Below are 16,945 nucleotides of genomic sequence, written 5' to 3'. Positions count from 1 at the left end.
TAAGCCTAGGTGCTACAAAATATTCCACTAAAATTAGGCCAGGTTTTAAATACATTTGAATTGCTGAATTATGATATCAGAAAGTTCTTGGAAAGATATATAAGTAGGACAACACTTTGTCAAGAGTGCCTTCAAACAGATGTAGCTTGCCAGGCAGAAGGAACATTTATAGAAATCAGTGTTTGAAAGATGGCCTAGTGATTCTGCAGCTTGCAAAGTATTTCTGTCCCAAATGTCATTTACAGTTTGGGAACGCATCAGTATCATGCAAACGTTCTATTTAACTTGCTGGGTTTTTCTCCTGCTGTCTGGTTGACGCTATAGAACCCTACTCAAAAACAATTTGAAGTTTGCTTTTCAAGTTGATAGTTTTCAGAGTATGTCTGTTGTAATGCCTCTTTTAATTCTGCTGTATCTTCGAACAAATTCCTGTGTGGTTTTTGCAGATTGCCATGCAATTTGAAATTCTTGTGCTTTCATTGTATCTTAAGGAATTGATACTGACTCCTAGATCTTGCAAGGAATTTCTGTCTTCCTTGTTCACTTCTGAAAGACATACTGAAGCAAATGCTTCAAAAAGCTGGGTTTTAGAAAATACTTTTCAGGATTCCTCTTGTTGAGGTCATACATCTTGTATCTCTTATAGGCACCTGGAAAACAGCCATATTTCGGAATTTGCCAGAATAATTGGCTGGTCAGAGTTTATGCTTCTCCACAAGCCTTTAGAGAGATTCCAGTGAAGTATAGCACATATTCAGAGTCACATTTAAAGAAATAAAATTATCATTGTGTTTTCCAAAAGTTGCTGTCTATCTTAAGAAATGAGATCCAGCCATCTCAGATCAATGTGTTATAAAGTTAGATATCACAGATGGCACACAATATATTAACCTTCCCAAGAGATTAAATCCCAGATGATACGACTGAAATATATAACTCAATCTTGCATTTGTAAAGTCTTCTTTATAAAGATGTAAGAATCCAAGTCCCAGGGAATATATCTTGTAGAGAACTTTTGAGTCATCGATCATCTTCCCACCATCCCTTCTCCCACGTACCTGTATTGCTCAAACTAAAGGAAAAAATGCCTTTACTGTCAATAAGTGCATTGAGAGACTCCCTTTTGTATTAATTTTAAAATCCATCATTGTTCAAATAGTTTGCACCAGAGCTCATGGAAAGTTGAAATGTATCTATTTACTTATAAGCAATTTATAATTATGGAAAACATCTCTCAATAGTAAGAGATCTTTTCCACTAGATGTTACACCTGCATGACGCAGTATCTTCCAGGAGGGAAGCAGGTTCCAGCTCTTTGCAGTCTTGCAGACCTCCAGATAACTGCTTTTCCCTCTCCCTCTGAGAAGAGCATTTGTTGAGTGTTTAAGAGCTTTCTTCTGCTTCCTTAGAAATCCCTTAGCTAAAGTAGCTCTCTGATTTTCTGATTTGAATACTAATCTGAATTTTGACTGTTCAGCTACACTCTCTAGAATCCTTGCTCTCTCCTAGTACTGCATGAAGGTTTTGTGTAGCCCATACATACTGTTTTTAAGTAATGCTCTTCTACTTATAAATGCGTGGTCTAGACACTATTTTGGTTACTAAAAAAGCTGATTTTTGAAAAGGCATCTTGAAGGAAAAGTTTATGTTTAGCTTTAGTTACTAATAATTTCTGTGTTTCTATTCCATTTGGTATGTTGAAAACATTGTGAAAGCCAGTACCAGTCATGGCCTGGTTTCTTGTGACACATGATACCATGAAGGTCATAATTTCTATTTTTAGAACTGCTTACAGTACATTCTCATTCCTCTGTTGTGACCTTTTAAAATCTATACTGCTTCACGAACAGCCAGTACTTGTTCCTCAGCAGTCTTATTTTGTCACTGAATGACCTATTTCATTATTCTCACATTGCTTATGAATCTTGACTGTTTCCTTTCTTCTTCTTTGAAAGAAGTACCACTATTGGCGGTTTATACTACTTCTGGCAGCTTATACATTGTGTATTCATTCATATACATGTATGTGCATGTATGGGTGCATAAGCATGAGATCATTCTTTGATCCTTTAGTACAGAAGCTTACTTCTACACTAACAAAATCTGAAGTACGTGTGGAAATGCTTGACTGGCATTTGACTTAATCACTCCTATGACTGCGGGGGTTAATTATCGTATGATTTTTCTGCCCCCATTTTTAGCTGGAGTAAATTTTCTCCTCTAGGATGATTTATCATTCAAGAAATAGAACTTGAAAGATAAAATAACAGAGGTTATTTTGCAAACCAAGCAATACAGAACCGCCTCAGCAAGAAGTATAAAAGGGCACAAAACTCTAGGGTCTGCGTTATTTTGTATACATGACCTGCATTACCTTTTGTACTGTGTAACTGTGTACTAGCCTTATGCGCTTATTTTTTGCGTTAGTAAAAAGTAAGATAAAACGTAGAACAGAAAAATCTCCCATAGACCTATTTTAGTGCTGTGTACACTGGTAAAATACAGTTAATGCTGATGTTTTAAGTAGAATTTATTATGAACTGTATATATTGTTCTCTAAAAGACAAATTGTAACTTTAACTCTGTATCAAGCTTTTAGATGAATATACCATAATTTGGCAAGTGCCATGTATGGGCTAGCAGATTAGATGCTTCCTACTCAAAAAGTATACCATGTAACTATCTTAGGAACTTCTTATATTTTTGGCTGCCAATATATACTTTTCTAGTGACCATAAGGACATTAACTTGGTCTTCGAGAAATCATAATAAGTACAAAGAGTTATTTTACTGTGAAGCACTGAAGTGTTATGGATATATAATTACCTGGAATATGACGGTAAAGTTTACTTAAGTTGAAGGTAATGCAAAACATTTCCAGTACTGTAGTGTTTAATCTGAACTAGGCTATTACAGAAAATATGACTGAGATTTGTTTTTCCTTTACCAGCACTGGCTCACAGAACTGGAAATTTTAGCAATGATCTTTGCAGCTGCCGTCCATGATTATGAACATACTGGGACCACAAACAATTTTCATATTCAGACAAGGTAAGCGAAGTGGTCTCTTAAGTGTCATATCTGGAGTTTGCTGTTCGTTGGTCTCAACTGTTTCATGCCTCCTACGAATACAGACAGGAAATAGCCAGGTCACTGCTGATTTCATATATTGCTTTCTTGGTCTCTGTACAGTTAATGGGACTGCTCACATGACAAAGGCAGTGTGGAAGAGTAGGGAGTTAACACCATAGTGGTTGAAATAATTGTATTTTGGAGCTGATGTGTCGGGAGAGATTTCAAAAAGATGCAGAACATGGACTTGAAAGTCCCTCACCCCTCTTTGCTTGCTTAAATTCTGGTACTTTTGACTGAATAATTTCTTCCCCAGTGTCCCCAGAAAAATACCACTTCACTTTCAGCAATGTGTCTGCACTTACTTCAGGTGCTACATTTTGTTTCAAGTTATGTATTAAAATTACAGAGTCCTAGTACAGAGGGATAAACCTTCAACTAAAGCTTTAGAAATCCTTACCAAGAGTCCTCTCCTAGCATGTTTTGGCAGCATCTGCAGTAGTTAAAAAAAGAAATCTGGAAAGAAATGCAGCTTGGAAGTCAGGCTCACTGTATTCTCATGCGGGCACAGCGTGTCGTCCTAGCCTCTGGTCCAGAACAACAGCATATACCTCTCTTCCTTAGAATATTTTCAGGCATCAAAGGAAAACACTGAGCAATCCATGGGTGATAAATGGTACTCCAGATACTTAGCCTAGTACAAAGCATCTTATTGTTCTGTCACACTAGACTATACTTCAGTTTTAGTAGCCTCAGTTGACAAGACTACTTACCTACTCTTGAAAAAAAATTTTCAGGAAGCCCTGGCATATTCTAACAAAACAACTCTGTGTTAGATATACTGCTGCTTTGAGCAGAAGCATGCTTCCACTCACCTATACAGATAAAGTGCCCAATGGTTACATTTAAATTAAATCCATAATTTATACCTAGAGACGTGCCCTTCAACAATGAACAAATTCTAGATCTGCAGCTGGAATAAGATGTCTTTTTTCCTTCGGCATAGTCTGGCTAAAAATAAACTTCAGATTGTTGTTACAAGTTTATATTACTTTTCTATTTTGGTCCTTAATATTTTGCTCTGAAGTATTTCAAAAGTGGAAAATTAATTAAGCTGTTAGCCTTTGAATTTTAGTTGGACATACTTGCAAACAGGTATTTGTTTTGTGATGGGCTCATTCTTCCCTCCTAGTGAAACTTGACCCTGATGTGACATCCCAGGGCAGTGATTCCAGGCCTTTTTTGCCTGAGCAAAGCTGATGAAATGGCTGTCATAGTCATAGTAAATCTTAGCACTGTTTAAAACTAGCCGTAAGTATGAGGGTTAAAGTGTACTTCGTAAACATATGTGATAGGCAAATCACAGATTTTGCCATGATTTAAGTAGGATTATGGTTGTAAACATGTTCTTTATTTAGGTAGGTTATGGTTTGTTCCCTCTAAATAAATTTGCCAATTGTATTTTAATCTTTAGATTCCTTAGTATCATACCATACACATGTATGGTTACACTGAATATATACTATTGCTCAACAGAACAAGAAGTTGAAGTTATCTTATTAATATCACAGTAAGCTGTGCTGCTAAGTCATCATACCTTTCTTGTAGAACAGACTTCTCAGTTGACCAAATTGAAATACTCACAGATAGTTTTATCAGAACAGAAGTGTAGCAAAGAGGGGAGACTTGCGTAGCAAGTCACATCAGGTCTTGGGGAAACAAATTGCCCAAGAACTAACGAAGTTTGAAGCTAAGTATGATAAACCCATACCGCATCAAAATTTGTGAAAATCTATATGTAACTTTGGTATTGTAGGTTAATCTTTATTAAGAGGGAAAAGATCCTGTTACGGTAACATTCTGGCTTTAGAAAGCTCTTCAGTGCAATCAAATTTCAACTTAGCATCTCTTCCATTCCTTTGTTATGAGGCTCAAGGTTTGGCTGTTTTTAGGACAAAAGGTGGCATTAATTTAAAACATATGAAATAGAAGTTTTAAAATATTTTATTATTTACAGCTTCTACTGATTATGAGTGACATGGGCCAAAGCACATGTCTGAGAACAAGGGTAGTAACTGCTTAATCCCCATGCTATGTGTGGAAACCCCTCTGTTAGTTAATGCATCGCATTTCAAATAGTTGTGTCACCAACGAGTACTTTTGAGTAGCCTAATCAGAGCATTTCTGTTGCTCTGTGATCCTGTCTGTAGTCAAGAAGATCAAAGAACACACAAACTTTTGTCATAGTTATATAAATAAAACATTACACATTTAAAAATATGGCTTTCCCACGAGCAGTATGTACAATGGTATAATGCTATTTTTTTCCATTTAGGATGGAAACTTTATCAGTATTTGATACAATAGGAACAAATAAACATAGATTGATACATATAGTTAATAGTTCTCATAGGGAACACACAGTCCTATCTTCCCCCGTGCTATCCTCGGGATGCTATTGCAAATTCTGCCTTTTTTTTTTAATACTAGGTCAGATGTTGCAATATTGTACAATGATCGTTCTGTTCTTGAAAATCATCATGTAAGTGCTGCTTATAGACTCATGCAAGAAGAAGAGATGAACATCCTGGCAAATTTAACAAAAGATGACTGGAGGTAAGACCTACTGTGACATTCAAACCTAATTCTGTTATTTAAAAATAGTAAAAAACACCAGGCTTTCCCTGTGGAGTCTATTTTAAGAGTTCAAATTTCAGGCAGAAACTTTGGCACTAGAAGGAGTAATGGATATTTAGAGCTTAGGGAAGGCTGCTGTGGTGTAAAGAAGTACTGTCTGGGAGACCCCATGTAGTTTTCCAAGTGAGGTTGTATATTTATGAGGCACAACATTGGGCTGTGTGGATAGTGTCTCAGGTGAGGTAGCTCTTCAGGAAGACCACAGTGCTGCCCCTCTTGGGCTAGCTAGCTACTCCGAAACACTTTAATATTGAAGTATTTTTAATTTTTTCTTTAATAAAACATGAGAGAGGAAGTATACACTTTTTCTTTCTCATAAAGGATTTCTTCTGAGAGAATACTCGTTTGGATTTAGTTATCGTAGAGTTTGTGTTGTACAGTTAGCTCTAGAGAAAGACATCTGGAATTGAATTGTAAACTTCAACAACAGTTGTCATGTACACTTAGATCTTCATTGCCAACATGGTAAGCCTTGCTCTGCTTGGGACTATTTTGGGCCTGATAGTTTTGGGGCTGATGGGTCTCGCTGCCCTTGTTTTTGCTTGTCCTAGGTGTTGAGTATGGAGAAAGTGATTGTGCCATTAGACAGCAATAAGAGGCAGATATTCTGTCTTTTAAAACCATCATTGTAGAGAGAGTAATTTTAAAATCTTCAGACTTGTTGCCTTGAGTATGTTTTTTTGAAGTGATGTTGTTTCATATTGTGTCCTACCAGAGAATGCTTCCAGGTAGAAAGATGCAGATCTTCAATTGAGTTTCAGGTCAGGACTGGATCAAGGAGAGCTTGAAGAGATTTATGTGCTTCCCCAGTCCTGGCTCCTTCATCACGGGAGACCACCATAAATGAGTATAGTTTGAGAATCCTTGCGGCAACATGCAGTTGCTCCAGCTGACAGAAATCTGGCTGCCAGCTAGTACAGTGCATACCAGTTGTTCCCTTTTGTTATGTCACTGAGGAAAAGAGTGATAGGATGGAAGCTCCTGTGACAGAAAGTATTTCCCAATAGAAAGAGGAGCCTATGGTTTCCAGGTGTGTGATGTTTATACATATTGCTTTGGTGGACTGCCACAAAATAAAGAGAGGAATATGATAAATTGTCTTCACATTTTTGAAGCACTCCCTTCTCTGCATAGATTGCTCGGTCTGGTCTTCCCACAGTTCCTTTTCTTTATATCATGGACCCTTTGCTCTGACTGCTGTTGTATGTCATTTCTCCGTGGTTTTTGAACCTGTGATAAACTACCACGTTCCTTCAGAAGTTGCTCAGTCACAGACTTGGTGTGTTTGCATTTGCTTTTCCATCTCCTCTCACTGTAACCCAATTCGGATTTCCTGGAGAATTTTATTTTAGTTTTACAAATTTTATTTGTATACAGTGGCTGCACAGATCCAGTCCACTATTATATGCAGCCATTTGGAAGTTGGTGGGATTTGGCAGCCAGGGAAAGAATGTAGAATTTATATTCTCCTGTTGGGGCTATTCAGCACAACTTAGAAGAGATGTATGAACTGACTAATAAGCTCAAGCAACTAAATGAGGACACTCAGTTCTGTGTTTTGTCACTTAACTAGGCAGTTACAGTCTGTACTTTCAAACAGATAGGTAACTTCCAAAGTGCTTCTCTGAGAACCTGCACAACCTGTTGAAGGCTGATACTTAGAGGGTCAGTCATGGAAATTATGATTTTCTGGTATTTGTTTCTAATATCCAAAAATACCTGTTACCTTGTCATCAGATAAAGTTGTTCATTGGTGCAATGACAAATCTGTTAGCCACCTAAAAGAGGCTCTTCAATTTTCTAATGATTACTAGAGTGAACTTCTTGGATCTGTACTGAAATTCATGGTGTTTGACTAACAGTTTCGAAGTTTGCACTGAACCAAATTGGTAGTAAATTGAAATTATAATTCGTTCAACTTTTTAATGTACTTCCTGCCAGTGATTAATTTCTTGAATACTGTCAGATCTGTTTTCTGGAGTTGCAGCAATTACATTTTTGTGAAGTTTAATACCCCTGCCTATTTAAACTGTAGTTCTGCTAATTATTTCTGCAAGATGAAGCAAAATGACTGAGAATGACTTTATAGTATTAAATTTTCTTTTCTGCATGTTAACATTAAAAAGATAAATGCACTAATAAACTGTCAGCTTCAATTAAGTTTAAAACATAGGGTTTGGGTCTGAGCAACTGCCAACATCCTGATGAGGATGGCCTTTGTGGATAGCACATGTGACATTCATAGTAATTTCTCACTCTTTTGTCAACCCTGAAAATATATTGCAGTCTTCCACATTGTCTTGTTTCTCTCACTTGGTGCCCCTAAATAACTGAGGAGGGATCCATTTTTGTCCACCTTTCTTCTTTGATCTACCAGGCTTCTGGTGTTCTGGCACCTCATGTATTACATCAACAGTTGTAGGTGGTATTAATGTCTCAAACTATTCCACTCATAAGGCATACAATGATACACTGCCTGATTATTTAAAAAGGACTAACAAAACAATATGCATTATATATAATGCATAATAAGCAGCTTTTCTTTCACAAATTCCCCTGGGAGTCTTCTGTCTGAATGTGCTGGTATTTTCCATGTCTTTTCCTCCAATTCTCCTCCTCCACTGGGGAAGGGGGGAGGTGAGTGACTGGCTGTGTGATACTTGATTGTGGGCTGGGATTAAACCCCAGCACTGAGGAAAGAAGGATTGCTATAACTTCCAAGACGAACCTTATGTCTTCGGTTCCCAACTTGCTTTTGCTCATCTTATCCTGTTTCACTTTTCATTAGTTTCCAGCTGACTAAATGTCTTTTTCATGGACAGATCCTGATAGAACTGATTTCTGTTCATTAGTTAACAACTTTTCCAATCAATTAATGTGCCACTCCTTGTCTCCTGCTTATTACAGCATTATTCATGGCATTTTTTCACATCATCTTGTATCTGGTTTTTTTTAGTATCCTATATGTAGGACATATGGATATAGGAGGGTTAAGAAACTGTGACAGCACAGGACATGACAGTTTACTAAAGAAAAATGGAAATTGTATACTCAAACTCAGTAATCTTTCAGTTGTGGGCCCCAAAAAACTGCTATGCACTTTATGTGAATACTTCTATCATTTCATAAAATCACAGAATAGTTTGGGTTGGAAGGTACCTTTAAAGGCCGTCTAGTCAAGCCCCCTGCAGTGAGCAGGAACGTCATCAACTACATCAGGTTACTGTTGAACCTTACCCTGAATGTTTCCAGGGATAGGGCATCTACCACCTCCCTGGGCAACCTGTGCCAGTGTTTCACTACCCTCATCGTAAAAAATCTTTTCCTGGCAACTGCATCAGCCAATTCCCTCGGGACTCTGAGATGCATCTCATCAGGTCCCATAGACTTAAGCAGGTTCAAGTTCCTCAGGTGGTCTCAACCCTATCTTCCCTTACAAGAGGACCAACTTTGACCCTCCAGTCTCCATTTTGGGGTCCATCCACTTGAGAGGTGTGGGAAGAGGGATTGCCAGTGAAGACTGAGGCAAAGGAGTTGTGGAGTACCTCGGCCTTCTGCTCATCCATTGTTACCAGTGTGCCAGTCTTGCTCATTGGGAGGATATGCTTTCTTTAACTTTCCCATCACAGAACTGAAGACAACACCACCTACGTATCATTTTGCCATGGTAGTATGAGCAATGCTAACTGTATTACCCCAATGCCTGTAGCTGTGGGCTGCTTAATGAGGTGGGCAGAGATTTCTGTCCAGGAGTTACCTATGAGGTCTCCCTCAGTATGGAAGTTAAGGTGGTCTTTTTTCCCTGTGAAACAATTTGGGAAAGGTTTAAGTCCAAGATTAATTTTCTTTGCAATGGTAGTAACTGACCATTTGTAGCTCTAGTAGAGCTTTATTTAATATTTCCCTGTCAGTTCTCACTTTTCCATCCCTCTGTTAATGATGGATGGGGGCACGGGCAGGAGACAACTGCAGACTCTAGATGGAGGGTCTCTCCTTTGCTGTTAAGCAGCTTTTTAGTGGCCTGAGATCTTCAGAAGTGGGTGAACCAGACCATGCTATGTTGTTTGATCCTTATTCAGCTGATGAAGGTAAGAATTAGGGTTTGTCTGCTGCCATGACAGTGTGAGTAAACTGGAAGGAGAGTTTTTCTTCAATGTGTGTCTTGTGTAGGAGGGGTGAACTTATTTCTGATTACTAGTTCAGATATGGAAAGTTCTAGGAAAATCTCCCTTAGAAAGGGGAAGTGATATTTAGTTCAGTCTTACCAACAACAGGGTTTAATGATGTAGAACCTTCAGTTTTCATGCAGTGTTAGTTGTTCTTTTTTTTTTTTTTCCAATGGGTTTGGCTGTGTTTGAAGGGTACAGTTTCAAAGCAGTGTGGAGGAGGAACAGTTGGGATGCAAATTAATTAGTATCTTATTATGAGGTCAGATAAGGTAAGGCATTTTCTAAACACAAGTTGCTATGGCTGCATATTATGGAGTAGAAGTGAGAGGATTGAGTCTTTATCCAGTTACATCAAAGCAAATCAGGAATAAATAACAAAAATCGAGGAGCATCATCTTAAATATGCAATTAATTTGGCTCAAAAACCATGTTGATAGTTTTTATAACAAACTGTTCTCACAGCTCTAAAGAAAAATCTGATTTACCTCTTTAAAACAGTCCTTCCTTTGAAAAAAATGTATTGTTAAGTAAATCAAAGATTTGAACACAATATGAAAGACCAAGTGAGAAAGACTAAAGCAGGATCCTACTGTTCTATTGATACTTGGACATTCTTAAGATTGGGGGTGTGCTCATGAAGATAGATGCTACATAATCGAAGATTTAATGTGGCGAATTGTCCCCGATACACATAAAAGCAACGCTTGCACATAAATCCTCCATTTAAAAAGCATGTAAATAAAGACCCACTGGACTCCTACATGGTCTAGATACAATTCTTCTGCATCAAGGAAACATACATTTTCAAATCAGTAATTATTGCTGATAAAATTACTGTCATATACAATGAGAATTAATACACTTTCTTACGTGGTTCATGTTTTCCTGTTTTCTTAGTAATTTAATAGAGACCTGATGGTCAAGCCAACATCTCTGACAATAATACCAAGATCTAGATAAATTATAAATCCTGAACGTGCTCTGATTCATGAAATAGGCATGAAGGTTTTTTTTGAGATGAAGGGTAGTTTGTCATAATGTTCATATGTTGGTATAATGTTTATAGTCTTTCAGATATAACATCTCTTGCTCTTCTGAGTGTTTCCACAGCCTTCTTCCTAGGTTTAGTGTTGTAACTGCTCTGCACTAATATGAGGGCGGTAATAAAAGACACAAATATGTCCTGGGTGGTAAGGCCAGGAATCAACTGGTTTTTTGAATACTCTGCTTATAATGGTTGTAAGAACTGCTTTTGATTTTAGTTTGTACATTAGAAAGAGGAATTACTAAACAGTGTGACTCTGAAATAATGACTGCAGAGTGCATTTTCTAAAGTTCATTGCTTTCACAGGATCCCTTTAGGACACAATGTTCAAGTTGTTAATAATTTATTTAAATGCTTTTAAAAACATAATAAAGCCCATGATGTCATTTAGAAAGTTATAAATTAACAAGTGCTGCTTAAACAAATACACCATACATAGAATAAATTAATTGTAATCAGTCACTTTGCTTTTAATTATTCTTAGGGAGTTGCGTAGCTTGGTCATTGAGATGGTCTTGTCTACGGACATGTCGGGTCATTTTCAACAAATTAAAACGATGCGACACACGCTACAGCAGACAGAAGGGTAGGTTATTTTCCATTCTCTTCATTATCTGTAGTCTTTCAATGAGCTCATGTAGAAGAAAAGAATTTAAATAGTTGCTTTTGTTTTGAGATAATTGGAGCATGTCCTTGAATTGACAGGGTAGACAAAGCCAAAGCCATGTCTTTGATTCTACATGCAGCAGACATAAGCCATCCAGCAAAATCCTGGGAACTGCACTACCGGTGGACCATGGCCCTGATGGAAGAATTTTTTCGACAGGTGCCATTTTAAAAATCTTTTCATAAACATAGTTCAAGAAGCAATGGTTACACAATTAAATCTTTTCATAAGTCTACCAGCAAGGATGCTGTTAGTTGTGATTGACAAGCAGAGTCGGTAGTATATATTCCTTATTCTTCATGCATACCACTGACATTAATTCAACTTTTATGTGCCTGAATAAAACGAAATTGTTATAGCTATATATCTATTTCAGCTGATACCAGGATTCTGAGTGTTGTAGCATTTTTTTTCTTTCCATAATAATATAACTTGTCAAGCTGTTTTCATTCTGTAGACAGAGATTTATATATGCTTTGAGTTAAAAAGAAGCTCCAGCAGGGTAGGATGAGGGACTTGAAAATAGGAAGAATTCATGTTCAGCAAAGAAGGCAAAAAGTTGTCTCCATTTTACATTTCAGAAAGCCCTCCTATTTCTTTTCCTTGCCAGTGCTTGTCATGCATATACCACATAGATCTGAAGGTTTTACTTTCATAACAGCCTGGTCCAAAGCCAGAGGTTAGACTGTATCATCCTGTTAACACTATGGCCATATATGCTAAAAGAAAAGTGAAGACACACTTTTGTGCAAGCCTTTTCATTTCACAGGGAAAGCCCAGTAGGTGTTGGTGTCACTGTTGCCATTTTTTTACTCACCTCAGCAGGGAAAAAAAAACATTTCTACAAAGAAGGAATACTCTCCTTGTAATGAATATTTGTGACCATGCACGTTTTTAACATAACAGTTACTGAAGTACAACTGATAACTAAAATCCAGTTAAGGTATTACACAATTTCTACAGTTATACACAGGTTTTAAAAATGGTTAATACAGATAATGGAACAGTGTATGTCTTGCTCATCTTTATTGCCATTATTTTGCTGTATGCTGAAATTTTCAGATCAGTTGTGTCACTCTGGAAAAAGGGGCCAGAGATTAAAAATGTCAGTATGTTAAACCATGAGATTGATAGGCACATCTGCCCAAGAAAGTTCTTCCTCAGTGCCCAGAGTTTCTTTATACAAATTCATGGTAGGGAGCTCAAGGACATCCTTGACTCTGGGCTTTGGACTGGGGAGACAGATTGGAGAGCTGGTGCCTTAATCTAAATAATGAATGGACTATGTTTGGTGGAAATACTGAGCAGAGTCATTAATTTGTGTCTGCTTGTGTAAATGGAAATGATGAGGAAATGAACTTGAAAGGAAAAGGAGGAGCAGATTACCCCAGATATATATTACTTGAAAAGGTCAGAAATGACCAACTGTAAAAACATTTTAGACATAGAGAGGCAGACTAGACAGAACCCATGGGACGCTGAGGCAATGTGTGCAGAGTGGATGTAACATTAGCAATAAACAGTACCACACTGGTTGTTGAGTGCATAGGATCAGCTAATGTTTTAGTTATTCCTTCATCCTTTCATTAGAAAGAGTAACTGGATCCCAAATAAGCTGTTGAAACACTTGAGAAGGCATTTAACAAGAGAATCAAATCACCATGTTTGTATTTCTGCAACTCAGCATTATAGAATGTGAAAGTTTCTCAGGCTGTAGAAGAGTGTGCAAGGAACTGAATCCCTCTTTATATGTACTACCAAAAACAGCATGTGTGAAGCAATTCCAACACATTTAAAAGTACAATGAAGTAACTGTACCTATATAAATGCCCTGAGCAGGGCAGATGCAGTAGGTCTCCTCCTTCCTAGATGCACTGGCTTGGTATGGGCGTGTGTGGTGGAAATCTCTGGGATTTCCAAACCTATGTCAGTCAAGATGAAGTCTAAATGCACACAAAACACACTAATTCCTCCTCCTCTTTTCTTTAAAAATAGTGATTCAACTATTTCTACTGCTTTACAGGAAAAAGCAGCAGAGCCTCAAACTAGTGATGCAAAAACAATGCTTTAACAGGAAACTTTCAAAGTAGTGAACACTATAAAAAAATGAACATTCACCTAGACAAAAAACTTGAACTGTAGCTAACGGTTAAAATATGTGCCAGCGTTAACCTCAGGGAAAAAGCCAAACAGCACTTTAAGTTTAAAAGCAACAACTACAGAAAGTGTATTATAATGCCAAGGAAAATCTCAGATAGAAGTTTAAAATAGAAATACACCCACCCAACTCAAAACCTTAAAAATAAAGAAATACATAGTTCAAGTCACTCAAAGAAGTATCACAGCTCCTATAGCATTCTGCTCTCAGTCTGAATAGATCCAAAGGGACAAAAAAAAAACTGTCCACTGAGTTCAGCACCTGGGCAAATAATTCTTTTACTATTTTGATTTTTGTCTTGATTTTAAATCTAATGAAATTAGGGTTAGGTTATTCAATTTAAATATCAGTGCTGCGTCCATTATTACAATTTACAGTAAACTTACACTTAGGTGACATTTAATTATTAATTATGTATTATATTAATTGAAAAGTAATTAATAACTGGGGAAGGACCTACTTGAAAACATTAAAAAAAGCAAACTGATTGTTTGCTAGTGTGGGCTTTTCTCTTTTTTAATTCCTAGTTAAGGGAAGATTACAAAATTAATATTGCTTTAGAAAACCTGTATTCAACAATGGCTGAAATTGTTAGAGCTACCCCAGTTTGTGTTGTATCACAATCTGGCTCCTGCATTTACATGGAGATACCACTAGCACTGCTTCCAGTAGAAAGTGTTCATGTGTTGTTCTACACTCTGAAATGAAATTATGAACACTTCGGCGCAGAATTTAAAGGCCACAGTGACAAACTCTCCACTTCCACGTGAAACGCAATCTGTGAGCTAACTCTGTTCCTGTGGCTGAAGTGGTTTTATTGGTATTACATTTCTAAACTTTTCCCAAATCTAGTTCGATGATACATGATAAAAAACTAAGGAAGGAAGGATACTACCCCTTCATCCATCAGCTTCTGATGAGATCTTTAGGAAAATGTTCATGTACTGCTCCCCACTGAATGCTCGTGAAACAGCACTCTCCATGACTGATATAATATGTAGAGCCATTTTACTTGAAAGACTTAAGTTTTCCTGTATAATGTCAGTGCATCATGTTGTCCAGCAACACAAACAATAGCTGCTCTTGAAAGATGTCTCCTCAGGGTTTTTTGTGCCACTAGACTTTCATTTTGAGCTTTTGCAAGTCAGTTGGTCTACCGTGATGAAAATGGAGATAACACCTTTGTTTAAGACTGTTACGACAAAAAGCTTCTTTTAATGTGTTAGGTGTTGAAATATTTTCAGAACTAGGTTGTGCAAATCATCTTTGTAACTAAATTGATCTTGTCCTTTTTATGGCTTCAGCAGCAGAGACATGCCTGCTAGTGAGAATGAGTTCAAGTCAGATCCTGCCCTTGATCTGTGTAAATCCATTGTAGAAATTTCACATGTTGGATAAACCAGTGTAATAGAACGAAACACTCAGTGTTCAACATACTTTTACAAACATGTCTACATATCTCCAATCCCACTACATCTGGGATCAGCAGGACTAAACTGAATATTGAAAAACTTCCTATGTTAAATCTCATTGGTAGATGGACTTGCTCTTGAGGAGAACTTGCTTGCAATAAGTTCCTTTACATAATAATTGTAAAATATAAGTTAGAATTTTGACTTTCACTTTTCCTGAACGTTTAAAGATAAATTACAAGACCTTATATTTTTGCCTGTGGCTTGTTTTTATTTAGGAATATAAGTGAAAATAATCTGTTGAATAAATACTAAGAATGTTCAGATTTCTTTGTCTCCGTCCCTCTATCAAATATGTGCCTATAATATTAAATCTTGTTGTTTGCAGGGAGACAAGGAGGCTGCTTTAGGTCTTCAGTTTTCCCCACTCTGTGACCGCAAGTCTACTTTGGTAGCTCAGTCCCAAATAGGTAACGACAGGTTGTGTTTTTCTTTTTCTTGTATGTGTAGGAGCATGTAAATTCGTACGGACATTTCTTATACCCATCTTGAATTTTAAATGGTCCAAATGCCATCATATAGAAGGTATCTGTTTGCACCTATCTATTCACCAAGCTCATTTGCTCTTGCAGTAAAAATGTGCTCATCTCAAAAGAACATGAAGTGATTTCAGCATACATGATGCTAAGGGGGGGTAGAAGGATTAACCAAATTATTGGACATGAGCCAAACTTTTACTGTATATGCTTTAGAGTTTGGTGGATCGTGTCCTCAGACACATTGATTCTTGGTGAAGAACTCACAGGTCTGTCTCAACTGCAATCTAAAAGTCTGGTACTGTTCTGTAGATGCATCTCAAAGATAATTCATACATCAGATCCCTGAACTGCAATTGAGACTATCAGTGTGGCAGGATCAAGCCTCCTTGGGTTGACAAAGACCACTGTATTCTTTTCCTGTCAATCCTAATTGCATTTTGGTCAACCATGGCCAAACTTCAGGTTCCTGTTTTCAGAAATGCGGGTTTTGGCGCTCTCTATCCCAGTTTCCATCAGCAAAAATAAGGAAATAAAAACGGGTAAAGATCACTGGTGCTAGTTACAAGGAGATACCCTAGAAGCATACTGAGTGAAGCAGCATGTCCTACCAAAAGCTGTACCTTTTATGTGAGTGAACGCAGTGCTTAGAGAGATATTCTATAGATGAGAGTGTCTTATCCTTGAACTGAAGTATGCCATCCTGTCTGATCTTGTCTCTCAAAATATCCTTTATACCATTCCACTGGGACTTGAAAAGCATTGTGCTTGAGCATCATACCTTACTGCAGGAGGGAAGCTGGATCCTAGACTGAAGCACTGTTGCTCACCTTTGTGCTGTGTTGCATGGTTAGAGTATGAAGACATCTGGAAGTCCATTGCTAGCTCATGTTTTAGCTTTTTTTTTTTTTTTTACTTCTGTTAAGTGCTTTGCAGAGAATAATGCTTCATTTTCTCACTATGTCATTCCATACCTTGATGAGCACTTTAAAATGTAAAAGACATTGTTCAGAGCTGACATCTCAGAACTGTGGGATGAATGCTGTCTCCTAAGGATATTACTTGTTCTCTTCACTGGTTTGACAGAACACTCCTACACACTGTGAAATAACACTTTACCTCCACAGAATAATAAACAGCAGTTTGAAATATTAACTCCTTGGCAAGAAGCTCCAAATGGTAAAAGAGA

General features: G+C 37.4%; 1 protein-coding gene across 1 annotated transcript in view; it reads left to right on the top strand.

Moving 5' to 3' along the window:
• Positions 1-16,945, top strand: part of PDE1A (phosphodiesterase 1A, calmodulin-dependent) — a gene marked incomplete at its 5' end in the record, with an annotated part of 48,610 nt that overhangs the window by 15,275 nt on the left and 16,390 nt on the right. Inside the window, 5 exons of the mRNA XM_010161887.1 lie at positions 2,951-3,051; positions 5,563-5,688; positions 11,468-11,569; positions 11,689-11,809; positions 15,609-15,690. Of these exons, the coding sequence (XP_010160189.1) occupies positions 2,951-3,051; positions 5,563-5,688; positions 11,468-11,569; positions 11,689-11,809; positions 15,609-15,690 (532 nt within the window). The remainder of the gene's footprint in view (positions 1-2,950; positions 3,052-5,562; positions 5,689-11,467; positions 11,570-11,688; positions 11,810-15,608; positions 15,691-16,945) is intronic.

The sequence above is a fragment of the Eurypyga helias genome, unplaced genomic scaffold (assembly GCF_000690775.1).
Source record: "Eurypyga helias isolate BGI_N326 unplaced genomic scaffold, ASM69077v1 scaffold7382, whole genome shotgun sequence".
NCBI lineage: Eukaryota > Metazoa > Chordata > Aves > Eurypygiformes > Eurypygidae > Eurypyga > Eurypyga helias.
Note: the sequence above shows the minus strand (reverse complement) of the source record. Positions and strands in the feature narration are given on the sequence as shown.